The following is a 21,955-nucleotide window of genomic DNA, read 5'->3' on the forward strand; positions in this document are numbered from 1 at the left end:
TCTCTGATGCATAACAAGTGATTGCAAAGACCATAGCCTGTATCAGACACACCTTAGTCTCCAAAGTGACACCATTGCTCTTCAGTACCCTGGAGTGATCCCTAACAGTAGACTTTCCCATCGCAATACATTTTTTGATTTCCTGGCTGCTGGTGCCAAGAGTGTTGATTGTGGAGCCAAGCCAACTAAAGTGGTTCATAATCTCAATGTCTTCACTATCTATCATGATGGTGCCAGTTGGTCCAGTGGTAAGAATCTTTTTCTTCTTGATATTGAGCCTCAATCCATATTGAAGGCTGCAGTCTTTCACCATCTGCAGCAGGCGCTTCAGGTCCTCCTCGGTTTCAGCAAGCAGGGTTGTGTCATCTGCATAACACAGATTGTTAACAGATCTTTCACCAATTCTGATGCCACACTTCTCCTCATAGAGCCCAGCCTCTCAGATAATCTGTTCTGCATACAGGTTGAAAAGGTATGGAGACAGGACACATCCCTGGCATACACCTTTCCCAATTTTGAACCATGCAGTGTTTCCCTGTTCTGTTCTGACGGCTGCCTCTTGGTCCTAGTATAGGTTTCCCATTAGCATGATCAAGTGTTCTGGGATTCCCATTCTTTTTAGAGTTAGCCACAGTTTGTTATGATCCACACAGTCAAAGGCGCATTGCCATGGGAAAGTCTGCTGTTAGGGACCTCTCCAAAGTACTGAAGAGCAGTGGTGTCTCTCTGGAGACTAAGGTGCGTCTGATACAGGCTTTGGTCTTCCCAATCACTTGTTATGCATCAGGGAGTTGGACAATGACCAAGGAGGATAAAAGGAGAATTGATGCCTTTGAGCTGTGGTGCTGGAGAAGAGTATTGAGAATACCATGGACTGCTAGGAAAACAAACAGATTTGTCCTGGAAAGGGTTAAACCGGTTGCCTCCTTGGAGGTAAGGATCCTGAGGCTCCGTCTAACTTACTTTGGACATGTTGTGAGGAGAGACCTGTCCTTGAGAGGGACATCATCCTTGGGAGGGTGGAGGGACAGCACAGGAGAGGAAGGCCCTCTATGAGGTGGATTGATTCAGTGACTGGGATAATTGGGATGGGAGTGTCAGAGACAGTGCGATTGGCACAAGACAGAGCGAAGTTTAGGGCTGTTGTACATAGGGTCGCTATGAGTCGCAGGCGACTCGACGGCACATAACAACAACAACAACACAGTCAAACGCCTTTGCATAATCAGTGAAACACAGATAGACATTCCTCTGTATTTCCTGCTTTCAGCTAAGATCCATCTAACATCAGCTACAGTATCCCTAGTACCACGACCCCTTCTAAACCCAGCCTGGACTTCTGGCAGTTCTCTGCTGATGTGCTATTCCAGTTGTTTTTGGATAATTGTCAGTAGAATCTTGCTTGCATGTGAAATCAATGATATTGTTCTGTAGTTTCTGTAGATCTCTTCCAGTCAGTTGGCCAAGTGGTTGTTCACAGATTTGGCACAAATGCACTAGGTGCCCCATGTGTGAAAAATTTGCAATCTCTTCCCATGTGATTTGTACTTCTGAACCATGCTGGAGGGTCATGTATGAGTTGGTTCTGACTTAAAGAGAGTGAGTTGAATTGAATGTTAATAACTTGAGTACTGAAGAGAGAAGTATACATTTTTCTTTTTCTTTCTGTCTTACAGAAGATGAAAAGGCAAAGCGAGAAGTTTCTGCTTGGACTGTAGAAGGTGATATTAACACTGACCCCTGGGCAGGCTACCGGTATACTGGTAAACTTAGGCCACATTATCCACTGGTGAGTAAATAAGGTAATGAAAATTTGATGTTCTTTTAAAACTTTTTAGAATTTCCAATTTCCTAAAAATAATACAACTAAATCATGTTCTATTAATGAACTATATAATCCAAGATTGAATTGGCAGATAAACTTGCAGTTTAACTCTTCAGCTTTCATGTTAGATTATTTGTAATTTAATAAGGACTGTGATCTTGAGCATAGTGGACGTTGAGAATTGCACAGTATTGGGCAAAGTTTTTTTGGGTTTTTGTTGTTGTTGTTGTTTTAAATGTTATTATTTTGCATGTGTGTACCATCAAATTGGATCTGACTGGTACAGGAGGAGATTGCCCCTCCTTTTCCAGCAGAGCATCTGGTACATTTGAACTGCGTCCCTCTGGGATTGCAGTGCAGCTTCTTGCCACGAGGTCACCAGAGCTCCCTTTGGGCAAAGTTTTGATATGTTTTACATAAGATCCCTTTAATGGTATCTAACCACAAGGAACTGTTGCAGTCATAGAAGAAGTGGAATATAATTTTAAAGAAAGCATTAAAAATCTCTCTTAATTATGAGATAAGATAGATGTTTTTTACCTGACAGAGTGGTAGTGTATATATGCACTCTCAAATGCTTCCTAGACTTGGACTATTGGTTCCTTTACACATCCTGAGAAAAGTGGTAGTATTAGCACTATTAAAGTGAAACTTAATAAGGTAGGTATCTGTTTTGATACTGAAGAAACCATTTTACATTTTTGAATGAACTTTATTCCTTAGTGTTTTTTTCTTTCAGTTTGTTATTAGATTGTACTAATGAAAGTTGCTTCCATGTTTGAATTCCTTTAACTTACCTCTTTGATGTTTTAGATGCCAACAAGGCCAGTGCCAAGTTACATTCAAAGACCAGATTATGCTGATCACCCTTTAGGTAAGTCCTGTGATGTTAATTCATTTTTCAACTTGTAAGTTTGATGACTACTACAGAGCAAAAGAATGCCTTTCGTAGAATTTTTTTTTTGTTTTGAACTTCTTGTAAATGCAAACAGTTTGCTTTTTCAAGCCACATTGTTGTTGTATGCCATCGAGTTGGACCTGATCCATAACTGACCTTCCAGCAGGTTTTCAGCGGCAATTAATCAATCAAACAGGAGAAGATTGCCTTTTCTTCTCCTGTTGAGATGTTAGTGGATTTTAACCGTGTGCGTTCAGGATTGCAGTGCAACTAACTTCTCAGCACCGGACCACCAGAGCTCTCAGTAAAGTTTGAAAGAATTAAAGACTTTTTTCTCCATATACCATGTTTTAAAAATAATATTCTTTTACCTTATTTAAATATCTGTTCAAATACTAACAAATTTGAAGTCCCTTGGTAAATACCTAACAAATGACTTGGTCTCTAACCATAATAGAAGTAGTAATAATGTTTGGTTGTAGGAGTAATAATGTTGTAATATAATGTTGTTGTTATAGGCTGTCAAGTTTGAACAGAATAATAACTCACTCTGGCAGATTTTCAGAGGCTCTGTGTCACACAAGAGGAGATTGTCCATCTCTCTCTTGCAGAATAGCTGATAGATTTAAACTGCTTACCATGGGTGGGCAGCACTACCCAAGGTATTTATCTATGCTTAATGAAGTTCAAAGTTCTTTATGTGCATTATTTCATTTAATAGTTTCAACACTCTTGAGATAATTTTCTGTTGTCCACTTCATTTCATTGGTAATAATGGTGAGTGACCTAGAGAAGATAGTTTATAACATAGTCTAGTGAAGCAGTTTCTGACCTAGAATCTAGACACATAACTTCTGTCAAACTATCTAAAATTACTGATATTGCATATTAGGAGAAGCTAAAATTGACAGATGTGACCTAAAAATTAAGTCACTGTGTGCATCAAAACCTTTATCCAATAAGTTGAAAATAAAGCCTACTGATTTGGAAAAGAAAAAACAAAACAAAAATAATTTGGCTACAACATTTCAGGCACTGGTCTTATAATAACTGAAGTTTACAAAATACTATAGAGTCTTCATGTAAAAAGACTGGTAACCCAGTCACAGAATGGGCAAAAGACTCTTCATAAAGAAAGACATTTAGTTGGCCTACAGACACATGAAGAAATGTTCAAAATCACTGGCAGTCAGAGAGATGTAAATCTATCCAACAGTGAGATACCATCTCACTTCAGTAACATTAGCAAACTTTAACAGGACAGCAAGCAATGTTAGAGAAGATGTGGAGAGATTGGAACTGTTTAAACACTGATGATGAGATTGTAATATAGTACAACTCTGGAATGCAGTTTGGCGTTTCGTCAGAAATTTGAGCATAGAAATACCATATGATTCACCTGTTGCCTTGCTAGTAATATACCCCAAGGAAACGAGAACTGAGATGTGAACCTATGTTCATAGCAGTGTTATTCACTGTTGTAAGAAAATGAAAACATCCCAAATGCCCATTAACAAAAGAACGGATTGGAAAATTGTGATACATTCATACAGTGGACTACTGTGCAGCACTAAAGAATAACAGTTTAGTAAAACACTCTGTAACATGGGAGAGTCTAGAGAGCATTATGCTGAGTGAAGTATCTCAGTCTTATAAGGACAAATATTGCATGAGACAATTATTGTAAAAATAGCATAACTGGGCAAAATGTGTATAAATGTTTAAAAGAAGAAGGAAGAAGGGTGTGGAAAAAAGGAGGGAAATCACTAGGATAGCAGAAGTTAGTAGGCAGGTAAGAAGTGAAGGAATAGGTAAAATTCAGCAGGGACTTGAAAGACAGGGTAATAATAGGCATAGATCAATTTTAATGATACAAAATGCAATGCATATGAATGTATGAAACACAGTGTACGTGAATGAAACACTGTAAATACAGGATTGTATAAAACAGTGTACACTCTATAAATATATGTGATTTTTATGCAAACCAATAAAAATATTACAAGGGGGAGGGATACCCCAAAATGGTAGAGAGCTGCTGTATGATTCAATATCTTCAGTTTCATATAATTCCATTTACTAATCTGCTTTGCTGTATTCTCTGGAAAGTGAGAAACTGCTTATGCAGACTTTATATATTTAATTAAATCTTTACTATTGCAGATAAATTGAAGGAAAATATAATCTAAGTGATGGCATAATGTTAAAGATGTGTAATTTTGTTGTTGTTGTTAAGTGTTGTTGAGTTCTGAGCAGTATTCATAGAGTTTCTGGAGGCAAGCCATTTCAGAAGTGATTGCCACTTCTGCTTCCAAGCTTGTTTTAGTCAGAAAGCTCCCCTAAGCACTGTCCACCATGGGTAACCATTATCACATTTGTCACATCAGTGTTACAGGGTTTAGTATCACAGCAACCATGAGTTACCTCTGTAGAGCAATGCACAGACCAGAAATTTTGTTATTCTACTTAATACTCGTAAATATGTTATTAAATAGAATTTTGAGAATATACCCAGCGACAAAGTAAATTCAAATAGACTGAAATCATTTATAGTGAAAAGTAAGTACTGTTCCCCAGAGGTACCCAATGACCAGTGTTGTGCAGAACTTTCTAGACAAGTTCTGTGCATGTTTGGCTTCTCAAACCCACATCATTATACCTAAGAGGAATAAGCTGTATACTCCTTTTCACCTTGCTATACTTTTAACATATTTTAGAAAGAATTTCATATAAACCCTTAGTATTTTCTTTAGTCACTTCTTGTATTCGCTGGATATAGCAAAATTGAATAAAACTGTCACCACTGGGCCAATTAGTAGCACCATGAAGGATGGAGTAGAGATTGAGGTTGTTAACAGTTACAGCTTCCCCAGCTCCACAATCAACACTTTTGGCACTTGCAATCAGGAAATCAGGAAAGATGAATTAGGTAAATCTGCTATCAGAGACTGAGAAGCAACTATGTCAGTCTAGAGACCAAGGTGTGCCTGATCCAGTCCATAGTCTTCACAGTTACTTGCTATGCATCAGATAGCTGGACAGTGACTAAAGAGGATAGAAGAAGAATTGATGCCTTTGAGTTATGGTGCTGGAGAAGAGTCTTAAACATAACATGGACCACCAAGAAAACAAATAGGTCTGTCTTGGAGAGGGTGAAACCAAGTTTCCCCTTGGAGCCTAGGGTTTTGAAGTTTTGTCTCCAATACTGTGGACATGTGGCCAAGAGGTACCGAGCCCTGGAGAAGGACATCATGCTTAGTAGGGTGGAGGTACAGTGCAGGAGAGGAAGACCCTGCATGAGATGGATTGATAAAGTAACTGGGGCAATGGGGGTAGATGTATCAGAGTCAGACTGGCTCAGAACCAGGCAGGCTTCAGAGCTTATTGTACATAGGGTCACAGTGAGTCGCAGGTGACTTGACAGCACATATCAACAACAACTAATGACTGATTTATTTCCAGGTCTGTTTTATTTTCTTATTTTTACTGCAGTAATTTACTTGTATTTATCTTTGAACATCTGTGTATGCTTTTACTTTATTATGCTTTTACTTATATTTATCTATACATTTCTGAGACTATTTCTATTAATTAATTAGTGGCCATCTATGATATACACTTTAGATTCATATTTTATCATGGTTTCTGGCCATGCTATCAGAATTACCTTTCTTTTGAAATGATAATTTGTTTCGTTTATTCTGTGACTGTAATGAATTACATTAATAGACATGCTGTTGTTGAACTTTGAAGTCTGCATCTCACTTAAGTCAGTGTTTCATGCTTACTTAAGATTTTACTGTTAGTATTTACACAAGAGTTTAGTAATACTTCATTACATTATTTTTATCAGACTTTGGAATAATTTTTCTACTTATAAAGTATATCTTGAATTAGGTTAATTAATTTTATCAGTAAATATTCTTAGCAGTGTTTTAAATTCTTTTTTCTATAACCAGCAGTGAAGTTTATTTTACATCATCATCTTTGTAAATGTATATAAAAATAAATGTAACAAACAAGCTTTTCATAGTAACAAACTTATTGATACTCTTTTTAAAATAAAATTTTAATTGTAATTTTACAAACTTTGCAGAGAACTTAGGTTTTGATTCATTTATTCTTGCACATTTTACCCCTCTTTCTTCTCTATCTCTCCCCCAATTCACCTTTTTTTACAAAAAATATAGATACATAGACAGATTCATTCATTGTTACACAGTTATGTAACTCCCTCACCCCCCAGTGTTTTTTATTCTGGGCTGTTGTTATATGTATAATGCCTAATAATTTATTACTTTTAAACAGTTCTTTCCTTCATTTGTTCCAATACAATGTTTATTATCTATCCATTCTTATCCTATTCTCCCAACCCCCCAGACCTGCTTTATAACAATGGTGCTATGCAGTATTTATGCTTTTGTGACTGAGGTATTTCCCTTAGCATGATGTGCTCCTGGGTCCCTCATGTTGTGTAATGTTTTACAAGTTCATTGTTTTTCAGTGCTTCATAGTATACCATAGTTTTTTTTATACATTCATTTGTTCATGGGCATTTGGGTTGCTTCCATCTCTTTGCTCTTGTAAATAATGTAGCAGTAAGCATGGGTGTGCATATATCTGTTTGAGTACTGGTTCTGGTTTCCTTGGAGGATACTCTAGCCATTTATTTTAAAAAGCTGTAGTCCCACTTATGAGTCACAAATTGTAATTTGAAAACTGTTGACCTAGATTTAAAAATAAACAAGATATAATAAATTCATCAGTTGTTGGCATATTGTTGCTCCATGAGATGATTATGGAAGCATCTTTTAAATGCTCTGTGGCTTTTCAGTGGAAATCCTTTTTGAACACATTCTCAGGAATGTAGAAGAGAGCTATGGTGGCCTGGTGATCAGGCTCTTGGTTCAGACCTGCTCGTGGGTTTGCTATGAATTGTTTCTGACGACATATAACAACACAAACAACATATATATAGTGCATGATATCCAGTAGATCTGATGATTTTGTTCTTTCGAAATCTTCCTTCAACCTGCTTTTTAGCAAATTTCTCTCTTACTAAGGCGGGGGGGACATCATGCTGGGTAGAGTAGAGGGACAGCGCAGGAGGGCAAGACCCTCTATGATGTGGATTGATTCAGTGACTGGGGTAATTGGGATGGGTGTGTCAGAGGCAATGAGATTGGCACAGGATAGAGCACGGTTTAGGGCTGTTGTACACAGGGTCGCTATGAGTCGCAAATGACTCGACGGCACATAACAACAACAACAACAAGGCAGGGGGAAACCAACCTGGACCCATTCTCCATTTTAAAGTACCATTATTTGAAATAGACTTGATTGTTGCATCACAGGAGCTCTGGTGGCCAGTGGGTAAGGAATTGCACTGCCAATAGAAAGTGAAGTGGTTTGAATCCTCCAGCACCTCCATGGGAGAAAGACAGACAGTCTCCTTTTGGGAGATTTGAGCCTCTGAAAACCTGTTGGAGGATCAGCGATGAGTCGATTCCGACTTGATGGCATAGTAAAATATTATTATTCTATCACCAGGCATAACATTATGCTAATAAATACTGTGTCTTTTCTGTTCATTTGGTTTTTTTAACTGGTTTTCTGTTTCAGGAATGTCTGAATCTGAACAAGCCCTTAAAGGTACTTCTCAAATTAAATTACTCTCTGCTGAAGATATAGAAGGAATGCGACTTGTATGTAGGGTAAGAGTTATTTTTATCCCATAGCATATGCTTAAGCCGTCATTAGATAGGAAGTCAATGATTTTGTGATTTTTGAAAGTATCCAGTGTTATATTGTAAAAGTATGACTAATCATAGTTACTTTTCATTAAATCTTTAGTATGATTTTATGCAACAGTTAATTTCTACTCAAATAGCTTTGTTGAAAATGAATATTTTTAGGTAATTATGTTTAGTTAAAATTCTTTTTAAAAAACCCCTTGTATCTTTTTTTAAAGAACCAGTTTTTATCATACTTTGTCATTTTCTTTTTTTTTTTTTTAATTTACATTATATTTCACTTATTTGTATTGTGGGTCACCCCCACCCCATACTCATCTTACCAATAACTACTTTTGTGAAAGCATGAGGCATGTAAGCAAGCTGCTTCATGACTTATGTCATAATATCCACTACTTAGATACAGCCAGTTGAAATCACAGTTAAAAAAATACTGAAATCTGCTTATCCAATTTTGAAGCTTTTATATATGACTCTTGGAACAACATAGATCCTCTTCTGGATAGATTTTGATTTTTTTTTTCTAATTTATTTTTATGATACTGTCATTTTCACAGATCTTTGTAATACAGGATATGGCTTAAGACTTCTATTGGGTTTTGGTGAAACTTTTTTATGGCAGATATACTTTATTTTAAAATATATGGTTAGGTGAAAGTAGACTGAGGATTAATTTGGCATTAGCTCTGAACAGAGGAAAAGGTAGGGTATTTGTACATGGGCTAGTTAGTGGTTGTCTCAGCTGTCTGAAGGTCCTGGGGCTGGTTTCCATTATTTCAGCACTTTCTGTTTTAACTATTACCTATCTTCTGCGGTGGGTCATTAAACCAAGTTTAGGGGTAAACATTGATCAGAAACTACCATCTCTTAGGGGGTTCTAACACCATGTTTAGGGGTAAACAGATTATTTACTATATCCTGGAACACACCACAGAAATTCAGATGATAACAGAAGGTCAGCAAAATGGAATCACTTTGTTCTCAATCTTATTTCTACCTTAAAGAAAAAGGGAGAAAGATGTGACAATTTTCTGAAAACTACATCCTGCTGAAATGAAGTGAAGCCTAGGGAAGGAGCTTATGCTGAAGGGGTTTCAGGTGAAATTGTTTGATATTTAAAACTAGCTAACAAGAACTTTCCCATGGTCTTGTTTGTTAAGGCTTCTTTTCTTCTACACAAATGACAACTTGGGGTTCTGCAGGCATGATGGTAGTGGAGCTCCAGTCCTGGGCACTGTGAATCTTGGAAGTCTGGCCAAGAGGAACCACTGATAAGGAGGGGACTGAAAACCTCCTATGTGTAGTATGCTTGCAGTTGGACTTCCAGTGTGTCTGGCTGTGGCTTAGTTGGGGGCCATGGGGAAGGGTATCATGAGAGTGAGTGTCCCTCCTTTCTGTCTACAGTTTAATCAAGCACCAGCAGTGAATTGCCCTGGCCCCTTTTCCTAGTGATTTGAGTTGTGCTTTAGCCAGTGTTTATACCTGGTTGTTGGGGTTGTCATTCCTGATTGCTTGGGCAAGCATTTGGTATTTAGTTTGGTCCCAAAGGGCCTTTTGTTTAGACATGACTTCTCTATTGTTGAAGACCATAAAGGCTAGGTCAGTTGATCTCATTGTGGAGTGTGAGGGCTATTTTTAAGTTTTTGGAGGTTTTTTGGGACATATTAGGAGCAGATTATGAAATGAAATGCATATTAAGGACTAACTGGTCTTTGGAGCTGATAAGGTTAAGAGCTATAAGCCTTGTAAGTCCTTCTGTAAGGTGAGAGAGAAAAGCTGGGTTTTTTAAAAAATGAAGGTAGAGGGATTAGATGAAAAAGCTACAGCTTCTGTTGAGTAACCGAGAGGTCAGGAAGAGAGAAAGAGAGGAACTTGTGTGTGGACAATTTTCTTCACTCCTGCAACTACTCTAAGAAGAAGCTGGGGAGGTTGGCAAGGAAGTTGACCTGACCACATGTGGTATGGTTAAGAAGCGGGAGCTGTCTCTGGACCTCCTCTCTCTGGAGGGGACCAATAAGGAAACTTGGTTTCAGGACAGAGAGGAAGTGCATGGGCGATTTCCACACAAGGGCGAAGCAGCATGGTTAGACAGTGAAGAGTTCATGAATACAGAATTAGATAGGGGGGACAGAGGAATGGAATAACAAGATTTATGAAGGGCAACAGTAAGTTTATAGGGTGGATTGTGTCCTGGGTGTAAAAAAGGCCCGAATCTACCCGAGTATGAGACTGCTGAAAGATATTATCTAGATCGGTAAGTATGCTATGGTGGAAGGTATCCCAATGGGATAAATTAACCAGCAGACTTTTGGTTACCCATGATTTGACTGAACTAGTTGGAAAAGGGTGAAGAAGTTAAAAATATGTCCCCTTCAGCTTCTCACGCTTTGGCAGAAGGAAGCCTCAAGTCTCTAGTCCCTGCTGAGTGCTAGATTTTGGATAATAGAAGTCTGTTGGAAAATATGTGGCTCCAGAGGACAAGCCAGAATCAGGGTTTTGGGTTGCCAGGAGAGAAGGAAGAAGAGACATAGGGAGGGGGACAGGGCTACCCTATGGAGGATCCAAGGCTATGTCCAGTGAGCTTCTGCTGCCTCCTGTACCTTGAGTTGCAGGGAGAGGAGGAGAAACGGGGAATCAAAGGGAGTCAAGCTAAACGGCTCAAGTCTCTGAGTGTGATTGCTTCTGAACTGCAGTGAGGAGAGGTCTGTTAAAGAAGACATCTCCCCGTACAGGCCACCAGATAAAAGGTCCAAATTCACTAGAAGTCCAGAAGCAGCATTAGCTAAGTGCATAGCAAATATGCTTTATGTAAAATACATGCTTTTGTGAAAACAAACTGAGGTTTAATTTAGCATTAGCCTTGTTTAAACATTTTGTCAACTAACTTTGAACTAGGTAGTTGTAGCTGGTCATTGACAGCTGAAGTTTTTTTTTTCCTAATGAAAAATTTTCTTTTTTAATGATTGTTAGTAATTTATAAATGATCTTTGGGTTTTCATACAGTAATTTAGAAGTGATTTGATACTAATTTCTTTTGATAATGTTAAGGATTTCATTTTCTTAGCACTTATTGCTGTGATTAAAAAATTTACATAAAATATACATTTTCATGTGAATTAACAAGCTTGTTTATTAAGCTGTTTTCTGGTAAGCCAAATTAGATAGACATTACAAATACAGATGATTTGGAATGAACATTTTAGATTGTGCTATTTAAGGGTAGACTAATTTTGCCAGTCTTTCCAAAGCCTAAAGACAGAACAAAGGGTGCACATTACTATTTTTGTTTTATTTCTTCTGAATATATTGCACTTCCGTCTTTTACAGCTCGCTAGAGAAGTTTTGGATATTGCTGCTGGGATGATTAAACCAGGTGTAACTACTGAAGAAATAGATCATGCTGTTCACTTAGTAAGGAAACTTTACTTTCTTCCTTTGAAAAATTTGTTCATATTATTAGATAGTTTAGAATTCTAAAAAAATAAACTAGACTTAAATTCTGAAAGTCTAAAGTAACTAGGTGTAAGCTAGTAAACTGCTGTGAAGGCAGAACCAACTCATAAATAGCTAGCAGGTTTTCAAAGGCTATAAATCACATGGGAAGTGATGGCCCATCTTTATCCTGCAGAGCAGCTGGTGGATTCTGGTCCTCTTGCCTTTGGATTGTTAGCTGCTTGCTCTTGACTATTCTGAAAGCAGACATTTACTTTGTTTCAAATATGAAATCCATTCAAGTCATCATTCTCTTTAAGTGTCTATGATAATTAACTGTGAAGGTTTAAATACCTTCTAAGAATTAAATTTCTTAAGCATTTTATTTTAGATTTTTACTAATTATTAAATCACACCATTCTTTTTGAACATAAAATATTCAGAAATAAGAAAATAATATATGAAGCCAAATTTGGAGAAAAAAGTTAACTATAATATCAACTCTTTCAAACTCATTGAGTCAGAATCAACTTTACAGCTGTTGGGCTTCTGGGACTATTATTCTTTATCCCCATTTTATAGATAAGGAAATTGAAAAAGCTAATTAACTCAAGGTTATATAACTTGTAAGTTACGTTCTTGGCATTTTTAGTCAAGGTTATTACATTCTGTGTACCCTAACTACTATACTATTACTTGAGAAGTTGAATAGTAAGAGAGAGCAAAGTCACATAAAGTTATTGCACAATTTTTTAAATAATGAAACTTTAAATTAATTTAAACATGATAATGGTGAAATCACCAATAAAGCTAGAGTATTATATGCAACTATAAAAAAATCCTATTAGCTTTTGAAGACTGGCAGAACTGAAAAGGAAATATGTATTCTTTAATGTGTCATTGAATTGATTGGCTCATGGCTACCCTGTAGGACAAAGTCGTTTTACTTAGTGGGCTTTACCAAAACTGTAATCTTTATAAAAGCAGATTGTCATCTCTTTATCTCATGGAGCCACTGCTGGGTTCACATTGCCAGTCTTTCGGTTAACAGCTGACCACTTTAACCACTTCATCATCAGGCTCCTTATGCTATGATTAGCACTATTTAAAAAAAACCCAGGTAAAATAAGACTAGTTTAGTACTGTCAAGTCAGAACTAACCCATGGCTGACCCTCCAGTGGGTTTTTGGAGGCAGTTAATCACATCATGGGAGGGGATTGCCCATCATTCTCCCGCAGAGCTTTTCCTTTGTAGTTAACAGTAAAATGGTTTGCATACATTGCACAAATTTTATTGTGTACTGTTTATGATAATATTCACAGTCAATTCTAAAATAAAATATTTTTAAAGTTCTTTATGGAAGCAGCTGTCTAAAACTTTTTCCGGATTTTTAAAGATAAAAATCTTATTCATGACAGTATAAAATTATTTAAAAACGAATATTTGCTTTTGCATACTCTAAATTATTTCTGTATTTTGCTTGACCATAGGCATGCATTGCAAGAAATTGTTATCCTTCTCCTCTGAATTATTATAATTTTCCTAAGTCTTGTTGTACCTCAGTGAATGAAGTTATTTGTCATGGAATTCCAGACAGACGGCCCTTGCAGGAAGGTGATATTGTTAATGGTAAGAATATATAAGTGTTATCTTTTGTTATAAGCAAAGAAATAGCAATATTTTTGAAAGCCTGATACATTGATGTATGTTTACTTATTTGCTTGTTGTATTTCTCTGTATTTTCATCTTTGAACTTTTATGTCATTCAAAATTGTGCAGAAACTTTAGAAAATATTTTTGTGTATGTTGCTTTAAAGATACCTTTGCCATGTTCTGTTTTACAGTAGGCATTTTTTAAAATCACCTTATCTCATATGTTATTAATAAGTGGATAAAATTACGGTAGGCATTTTTTAAAATCACCTTATCTCATATGTGATTAATAAATGGATGAAAGGTGTGGGGGAAAGTATGTGAAGTGACATTGAGTCAAGTCTATTTTCCCCCTCTAATTTAAATTTAATGATTTTAAAGAGATATATATTCTGGCAGTTAAAGAGAAGACCTTAGTAATATATGAAGTCTCTAAGGGAGAAAGGAAAGCTAAATTGTACAATTAATGTCTTCATTTAGTGTAAAAAGTTCAGAAAATAGTTGTACAGAGAATGCATTGAGTTAAGCTATCATAGGAAACTATCAAGTATAGAGGAAGAACCTGTGGACTCTCCTAAATGGACAAAATAATTTCCAGTGGTTGAGAATATGTACAGGAAAATGGTTTTTACATTCTTAAATTAACAAATTCATTACTCTATAAGGATCTTACTCTTTTGAGTTTCTGCCTTGTTTTAGTCCTGTCCACATAATACAGGGTTAAATACTCAAGTTGTATATATTTTACTAGTTACTGGAGTTGAAGGTGTAGCCCATTGAATTGAAACTTCTTTCTTCATGAAGGCATTTTTTAATGTTGGTTTCTCTCTGTGCTTGAATTTTCTTTTAAATATAGAGAATTTGTGATTGATCTTTTGATTTCTTCTTTGACCCATTGATAGTTTAATAGTGTGTTGTTTAATTACCATATTTGTGTGTTTTGCAGAGGATTCCCCCCCAATGCCTTCACTACATTATGTTCAGAGAAAAAAGTTTTATGATTTTAATCTTTTTAAATTTACAACATTTGCTCTGTGACATAACAAGTAGTCTATCCTGGAGAATCTTTTATTTTACCTTTATTCCTTCCCTTCCCATTCTCAATATTTTTTAATTTAAATATTTTATCTGAAGGTACATAAAAATCGCGTTTGCCTTGAGGGTGAAATAGCAACTCTCCCGCCTCCTATTAAAGCAGCAATAATTACTTTTATGACAATTAGGTAAACATAATCATCAGTAAAAAAAGACAGTATCAGGTGACAATCCTTTAGTACTTAGGACCAATCCATTACATATAAATCGTAGTTTTAAAAAACCAAATTCCAGAAGAAGTACAGTTAAACGTACAGACAAGAGAGTACAAGTTCACTCAGTCCCGTCGACAAAAAGGTAAAACTGACATTATATCACTCACTTATTGGCTTTGAATTGATATTGACTCATAGCTTATTCTTTAATGGGTTTCCAAGACGATAAATTGTACCTACAGTACATTGCTTGTCATTTTTAAACCACCAGAGTGGCCCTTGGATTTGGATCAGCAATGAAACTCCCTGTGAACAAAGCTCCTTGACAGGGCGACATAAATAAATAAGGGCAATCCTCTGAACTGCACAAGAGAACGTTGCATTGTTATAAAATCAGCAAAGGATCGGGACTGTCTTCTAGATTCCTATTCAGTCTGTATGTGGAGAAAATCATTAGAGATGCTGGATTTTATGAAGAAGAATGTGGCTCAGTATTGGAGAAAGGCTCATCAGTGACCTGTGTTTTACAAATAAGCACAACCTTGCTTGCTGAAATGGAGGAGGAATTAATATATTACCTTCAGTATAGATTATATCTCAAGAAAACAAAAATCCTTAACTGCTGGACCAATAGGTAACATGATAGAGAAAAGATTGAAATCATCAACATTTTCATCTTGCTTGGGTTCATAGTCAATGCTTGTGGTAACAGTAGTGAGGAGGTTGAGATATGTATAGCATTGGGAAAGTCTTCTGTCAGGGATCTTTGCAGATTCCTGAAGAGCAGAGATGTCAGTCTAAAGACTAAGGTGTGTCTGATTTAGGCCAGTCTTTCCAGTCATTTGATATGCACCTGAGAGCTGTACAGTAAATAAGGATGACAGGAGAATAATTGGTGGATTTGAGTTGTGGTGTTGGAGAAAAATGCTAAATATCTCATGAACTGCCAAAAGAACAAGCAGATGTAACTTAGAAAAAGTGCTACCAGAGAGCTCCTTGGAGGCAAGGGTGGTGAAGCTTTGTCTCACATATTTTGAACATGTTAGGGGGGGACTATGTGTTGGAAAAGGACATCATACTTGGAAAGATGGAGGATCATCAAATGGAGAGAGAGACTCTCAGTAAGATAGACTCATACAGAATCTGTGGCAGTGGTGGTGGTTAAGTGCCGTGGAGTCGAGTACAACTCATAGCAAGCCTATGAACAAAAGATCTGAACCCTGTTTTATAACTGTCATAATTTCCCAAGTCTTCATAGGGTTTTCAAAGGCTTGGTATTTAAGAAGTGGATGCCAGCCCTGCTTCCAAGTCCGTCTTAATCTGGGAGCTCTACCAAACCATTTCTACCATGGGTAACCATTATGGCATTTGACACACAGTGGCACAACTTTCGATATCACAGCAACCCCATGTTATTGCAGTACAGCAAACTGACAGACCAGTGTTGTTCCACTTAGAACAATGTTCTCCCAAACAGAGTCTGTGGCAGTGAGCTCAAATGTGCTGGTGATCATTAGGATGCTGTAGGAGAGGGTAGAGTGCTGATCTGTTGTTTTATAGGGTCACTATGAGTTGTACCACACTGGATGGGAACAATAACGATCATTTCTTCTGTGTGTACATTTTGATTTCTTATACCAGTAACAGAATACTGAGAGTCATCTGATTTTTAGCTTACTGTAAGTGAAGTGTAGTTTCTTTAGGTGGATTCATCTTCAGAAGTCACCTCAACATCAGTTTCATTTAGGTCAGGAGATAGCATCTATTCCACATCTTCTCAGGAACCAGCTGGCCAGCAGCCATCTTAAGACTATTCTTTCACCCTTTTTCTTGATCATTTTGTTGGATGCAATAGTCTTTTTTTTTTTTTTTAAGAAACTGTCTTTATTATTATTATTCATTGATTCATGCACATTCATTTCCTCCCTCCTCCCCTTAGATCCTCTTGTTAGGCTATTAATTCATGGTTTCTAGTCATTCATCCCTTTCAGAATGTCCTTCCTTTCACTCATTCCTGTCCATTATCTATCCCATTCTTTTCTTGCTCTCTTTTTCTTTCCTTGTCTCCATCCTGTTGTTATAATAATATGCTTATGCAGTATTTGTTTCTTTTTGAGTGGATGTAAAATTCTTGATAAAAAGTTTTTTCTTTTAGCACTTTAAATATATCTTTCTGTTGCCTTCTGGTCTCCATCCAGTGTTTCTAAGGAGACTTACTCAAAACTCACTGCTATCAGATCGGAACAGCTGACCCCCCAGTGGGTTTTCTAAATCACACAGGAAGAGATTGTCTATCTGTCCTGTGGAGCCACTGGTTAATTGAAACAGTGGAGCTAACTTTGGGTTGACAGTACAACGCTCTACTGACTATGCCAGCAGAACTCCTTTCATGAGCAGAAGTCTGCATTTAATCTTACTGGGAATCCTTTACTGTTTGCTTCTCTTTGACTCCTTCCAGTAGTCTCTTTTTATACTTTTTGAGATCCTGTGTCTTGTTGTATGTGGATTTGTCCTGCTTGTAGTTCTTTGAGCTTCTAGAATTTGTAGATTCATATCCTTTTGTTAGATTGAGGATGTTTTTCTGTCATTATTTCTTCATACATTCTTTCTGCTATTTTCTCTCTCATCTCCAGTTTTTATGAGGTACTTAATAGGCATCTTGTTGTTTCCCCTTAGTTCCATTAAACTGTGCACAGCTTCGTTTCTTGTTGCTTTTCACTTACTAAGGTTTTAACTAATTTTATCCTCTCATCCATGGATTCTTTGATTAAATTTGTTGATAAGTCCTTCTGGGTCCGGTTCCACCTCCACCCCCCATTTAGTTTACTACTACTTTCAGTTGCAAAATCTCTTTTTTTTTTATAATTTTAATGAACATTTACAGAGAATTTGGATTTCCATTAAAAATATGGAACGCTTCACGAATTTGCATGTCATTCTTGCGCAGGGGCCATGCTAATCTTATCTGTATCGTTCCAATTTTAGTATATGTGCTGCTGAAGCGAGCACACAAAATCTCTTTTAGATCTTTATTGTGTTCTTACATTGTTTCCCTGATATGCTGTCTAACTTTTTTCTTCTTGTTAAGTGCTGTTGAGTCGAGTAAGGCTCAGTGAACCCATGACACATACATATGAACTCTGTCCTGTCCTGCCATCTCCAGCAGAATTGAGTCCGTGGCTGCAGACACTGCATCAGTCTGTCTCATTGAGGGTCTCTCTCTCCTTCACTGATCATTCACCTTTTCAAGCATCATATTCTTTTCCAAGGAATAGCCTCTCCTAACAACATGTCTAAACTATGTGAGATGAAACTTCACCAACTCTGCCTCCAGGGAATGTTCTATTTGCATTTTCTCCATCACATATTTATTTATTCTTTTGGCAGGCCATGGGATATTCAGCATTCTTCTCCATACCCACAACTCAAGTGCATCTATTCTTCTGTCATCCTTAGTCATTGTCCAGCTCTCTCAGATGCATAGCAGGTGATTGGAAATACTGTGACTTGAGTCAGGCACACCTTAGTTTTTAGACTGACATCATTGTTCTTCAGGACTTTGGAAAGATTCTTGACAGCAAACTTTTCCGATGCTTTATGTCTCCTGATCTCCTGACTTTTGGTATTGAGGGTGTTGACTGCAGATCCAAGCAAGATGAAATCATTGACAATTTCAATCTTTTCTCCATCTGGTGTGATGTTGCCTATTGACCCGTAGTAGGATTTTCCCCCCCTTGATAGCGACATGTAATCTGTATTGAAGGCTATAGGCCTTAATCCTCTGCAGCAAAGTGTTTTAAATCCTTCTCACTCTAGCAAGCAAGGTTGTGTCATCTGTGTAATTCAGGTTGTTGGATGAGTCTTCCTCAAGTTTTGATGCCACAACCTTCTTCAAAACATTCAGCTTTTCTGGTAAATTACTCTTCATACAGATTAAACACTTAATGGAGAAGGGATACAACCCTGACACACATCTAACCTGATTTTAAACCATGCAGTATTCCCTGCTCTTATTTGCACAACAGCTGCATGATGACAGGTATAGACTTCATATAAGCAGAAGTAAGTGTTCTAGAATTCCCAGTCTTCCCAAGCTTACTCATAGTTGGTTATGATCCACAGAGTCAAATACCTTTACATGGTCAGTGAAACACAAATTGGCATGTGCTCTCTGCTTTCAGCCAAGATTCATCTGACATCAGCAATAATGTCCTGATGCCATGGCTTCTTCTAAACCCAGCTTGTACCTCTGGCATTTCTCTGTCAGTGTACCATTCCAACAGTTTTTGGATGATTTTTAATAACTTTTGCATGCGTGGGATTGATATTAATGATATTATTTGATAATTTCCACATTATGTTGGATCTCCTTTCTTATTGCTATTATATTCTGTGGTCATCCCTGTGGCATTAGGGATATCATAGCCAATGTCAGATGGATCTTGGCTTAGAGCAGAGTCTAATTAATAGAACAATGTCTATGTGTTTTTAATTTACTATGCAAAGGCATTTGTGTGGATTACAACAAATTGTGACTAACATTGAGAAGAATGGGAGTTCCTAAACACTTAATTATGCTCATGTGAAACCTATACTTGGACTAGGAAGTAGTCCTCAGAGAGCAAGGAAACACCACAGGATTCAAATTGGGAAAAATATACATCAGGAATGCATTTTATCACCATATCTTTTCAGTCTGTGGAAGAGATCATTCTGGAAGCTGAACTTTATGAGGAGGATTTTGGCATCAGAATGGGAGGAAGACTTAAGAACAACCTGCATTATGCAGATGATACAACCTTGCGTGCTTAAAAGGAGGAAGGCCTGAAGCATTTTCTGCTGAAGGTCAAGGACTTGAGTCTTAATATGAATTGAAGCTCAATATCAAGAAGACAAAGATTGTTACCGCTGGGCCATTTGGCAGCACCATTATATATGGAGAAGAGATTGAGATTGCTAACAATTTCAGCTGACTAGGCTCCACAGTCAACACACTTGACACCAGCATTGAGGAAATTTAGACAAATTCTACTGGGAAATTCTGCTGTCAGGGATCTCTCCAGAGTGCTGAAGAGCAGCGGTGTCAGTCTAGAGATTAAGGTGTACCTAATCCAGGTCATAGTCTTTGCAATTATTTGCTAGACTTCAGAGAGCTGGACAAATGACTAAAGATGACAAAAGAAGGATCAGTGCATTTGAGTTGCAGTGCTTTGAGGTATGGAGAAGAGTGTTGAACATTCCGTAGACTACCAAGAGAATAAACAAGGTTTATCCTAGAAAGGGTGAAATCAAGTTGCTCCAAGTTGCATGATTTTGAAGCTCCTGCTCACATTCTTTGGGCATGTTGCCAGGAAGGACCTGTCCTTGGAGAAGGATTTTATGTTTTAAGGGTGGAGGGTCAGTGTAGGAGAGGAAGACACTGGATGAAATGGATTAACACAGTGACTGTGATCATAGGAGCAGATATGTTGGAGACAGTCAGATTAGCTCAGTATAGGATATGGTTCAGAGCTTTTGTTCATAGGGTCACTATTGTTGTTGTTGTTGACTTGATGGAACATAACAACAACAACATCCCTGTGTATGTTTTCACTTTGTTGTCATGTTCATTTGTATGGGCCTTTGCTTCCCTGTTCTTTGCATGTCTTGCTATGTATTTTTTCATCTAGCATGACTCACAACAAATTGTGACTAACCTTGAGGAGAATGAGATTCAGAAACACCTGATTGTACTCAATGTGAAATCTGTACTTGAACCAGGAGGCATTCATCAGAACAGAGCAAGGAAACAGTGCATGGTTCAAAATCAGGAAAGGAGTACATCAGGGGTGTGTCCTGTCTCCAGACCTTTTCAGTCTGTATGTAGAACAGATAATTTGAGAGGCTGAACTTAGGAGGAGGAATGTGGCATCAGGATTGGAGAAAGCTGCAACAGCAAAAATTATGCAGATGACACAACCTTACTTCAACCTTAATTGTTGAAACTGAGGAGGGGCCAGTGAGATTGGCTCAGAATAGAGTAGGGCTCAGAGCTATTGTGCATAGGGTCACTATGAGTTGTAGTTGACTCGATAGCACATAACAGCAGCAGTGTAATTAGGATTTGAAACTTCCAGGTTCCAAAGTTTTCAGCTTTCTGACTCTGTCAGATGTATTAAAGCATACGATTATAGTCAGTGGGCACTGCCAGTCATGCTGGATGCCATATATTAATCATTCTCTCCACAAGGGAGTACATTGGACTGTGCTGTGCAAAGTGCAGAAAGGCAGATAGAGTGTTGCCAAGCAGAGCTGACTCTACTGCATGGACCTCCTCTAACCACTCACTATCAGCTTGCAGCTGCTGCTGTCAACAGACCCTGGGAAAGATCTTCTTATCGATTTTAGACCAGAAGCTTGTGATCTTGTCTCTTTGTATAGGAGCTGTTGTGGTTAGGGATGCAAGTTCCTTTGTGGGGCTACTTAACAGTTCACAGCAGCCAGTGGGATGTGGAGAGGAGCAGTGACAATGGAGGAAGCAGTATTTCTCTTGTAAAGTTGTTGTTGGTTTTTACCTGTTTGCAGTTTCCACCACTTTCTTCTCAACCTTGATGTACTCATGGGCAGAGTTAAATTATAGTTTATATATATATATATTTTATATATTAAATTATACTTTATATATTCATATATTGTATATAATAAGTATTATTCAATATATTATATATAACTTGTTTTAGTATACGTAATATAGTTCAATACTAATATATCTTTAAAGATTTAAATCAGGTTCAAGTGTAAAAGGCTATGAAGAATGGATTGACTGGGATGATAGGGGAGATTAAACTGTAACACAGTTTTTTATTAGGGTTGCTAGTGCTTTAGTTAGGAAATCTGCTTATTAAGTTTCATTGTTTTTGAGAGGTCTGCCCAACTTGAATTTTCATATAAACCCTCTTATCTTTAGAATGTACTGAATATGTGTAAAATTCCAAGAAAGTGTTTGTGGAAAGGAAGCTCAAACTATGCTTTGTGGACTGTATGTAAAAAGTACTTAACTGTTATGCTTTCTAGATAACTTAAGAGGGTATGATAGTTTTCTAGTTATCTGTAATCTTAAACATGAAGAAAAAGAGAAAAGGGAGTGTTTCCAAATAAGTAAAT

General features: G+C 37.3%; 1 protein-coding gene across 1 annotated transcript in view; it reads left to right on the forward strand.

The window, feature by feature from the left end:
• The window catches only part of METAP1 (methionyl aminopeptidase 1), a 74,231-nt gene that overhangs the window by 35,136 nt on the left and 17,140 nt on the right, over window positions 1-21,955 (forward strand). The window contains exons 3-7 of the mRNA XM_006893080.1: window positions 1,677-1,789; window positions 2,639-2,699; window positions 8,346-8,437; window positions 11,804-11,887; window positions 13,400-13,538. Coding sequence (XP_006893142.1) covers window positions 1,677-1,789; window positions 2,639-2,699; window positions 8,346-8,437; window positions 11,804-11,887; window positions 13,400-13,538 — 489 coding nt within the window. The remainder of the gene's footprint in view (window positions 1-1,676; window positions 1,790-2,638; window positions 2,700-8,345; window positions 8,438-11,803; window positions 11,888-13,399; window positions 13,539-21,955) is intronic.

Source organism: Elephantulus edwardii, unplaced genomic scaffold (genome assembly GCF_000299155.1).
Source record: "Elephantulus edwardii isolate Elephantulus edwardi_28Jun2011 unplaced genomic scaffold, EleEdw1.0 scaffold00122, whole genome shotgun sequence".
Classification (NCBI taxonomy): Eukaryota; Metazoa; Chordata; class Mammalia; order Macroscelidea; family Macroscelididae; genus Elephantulus; species Elephantulus edwardii.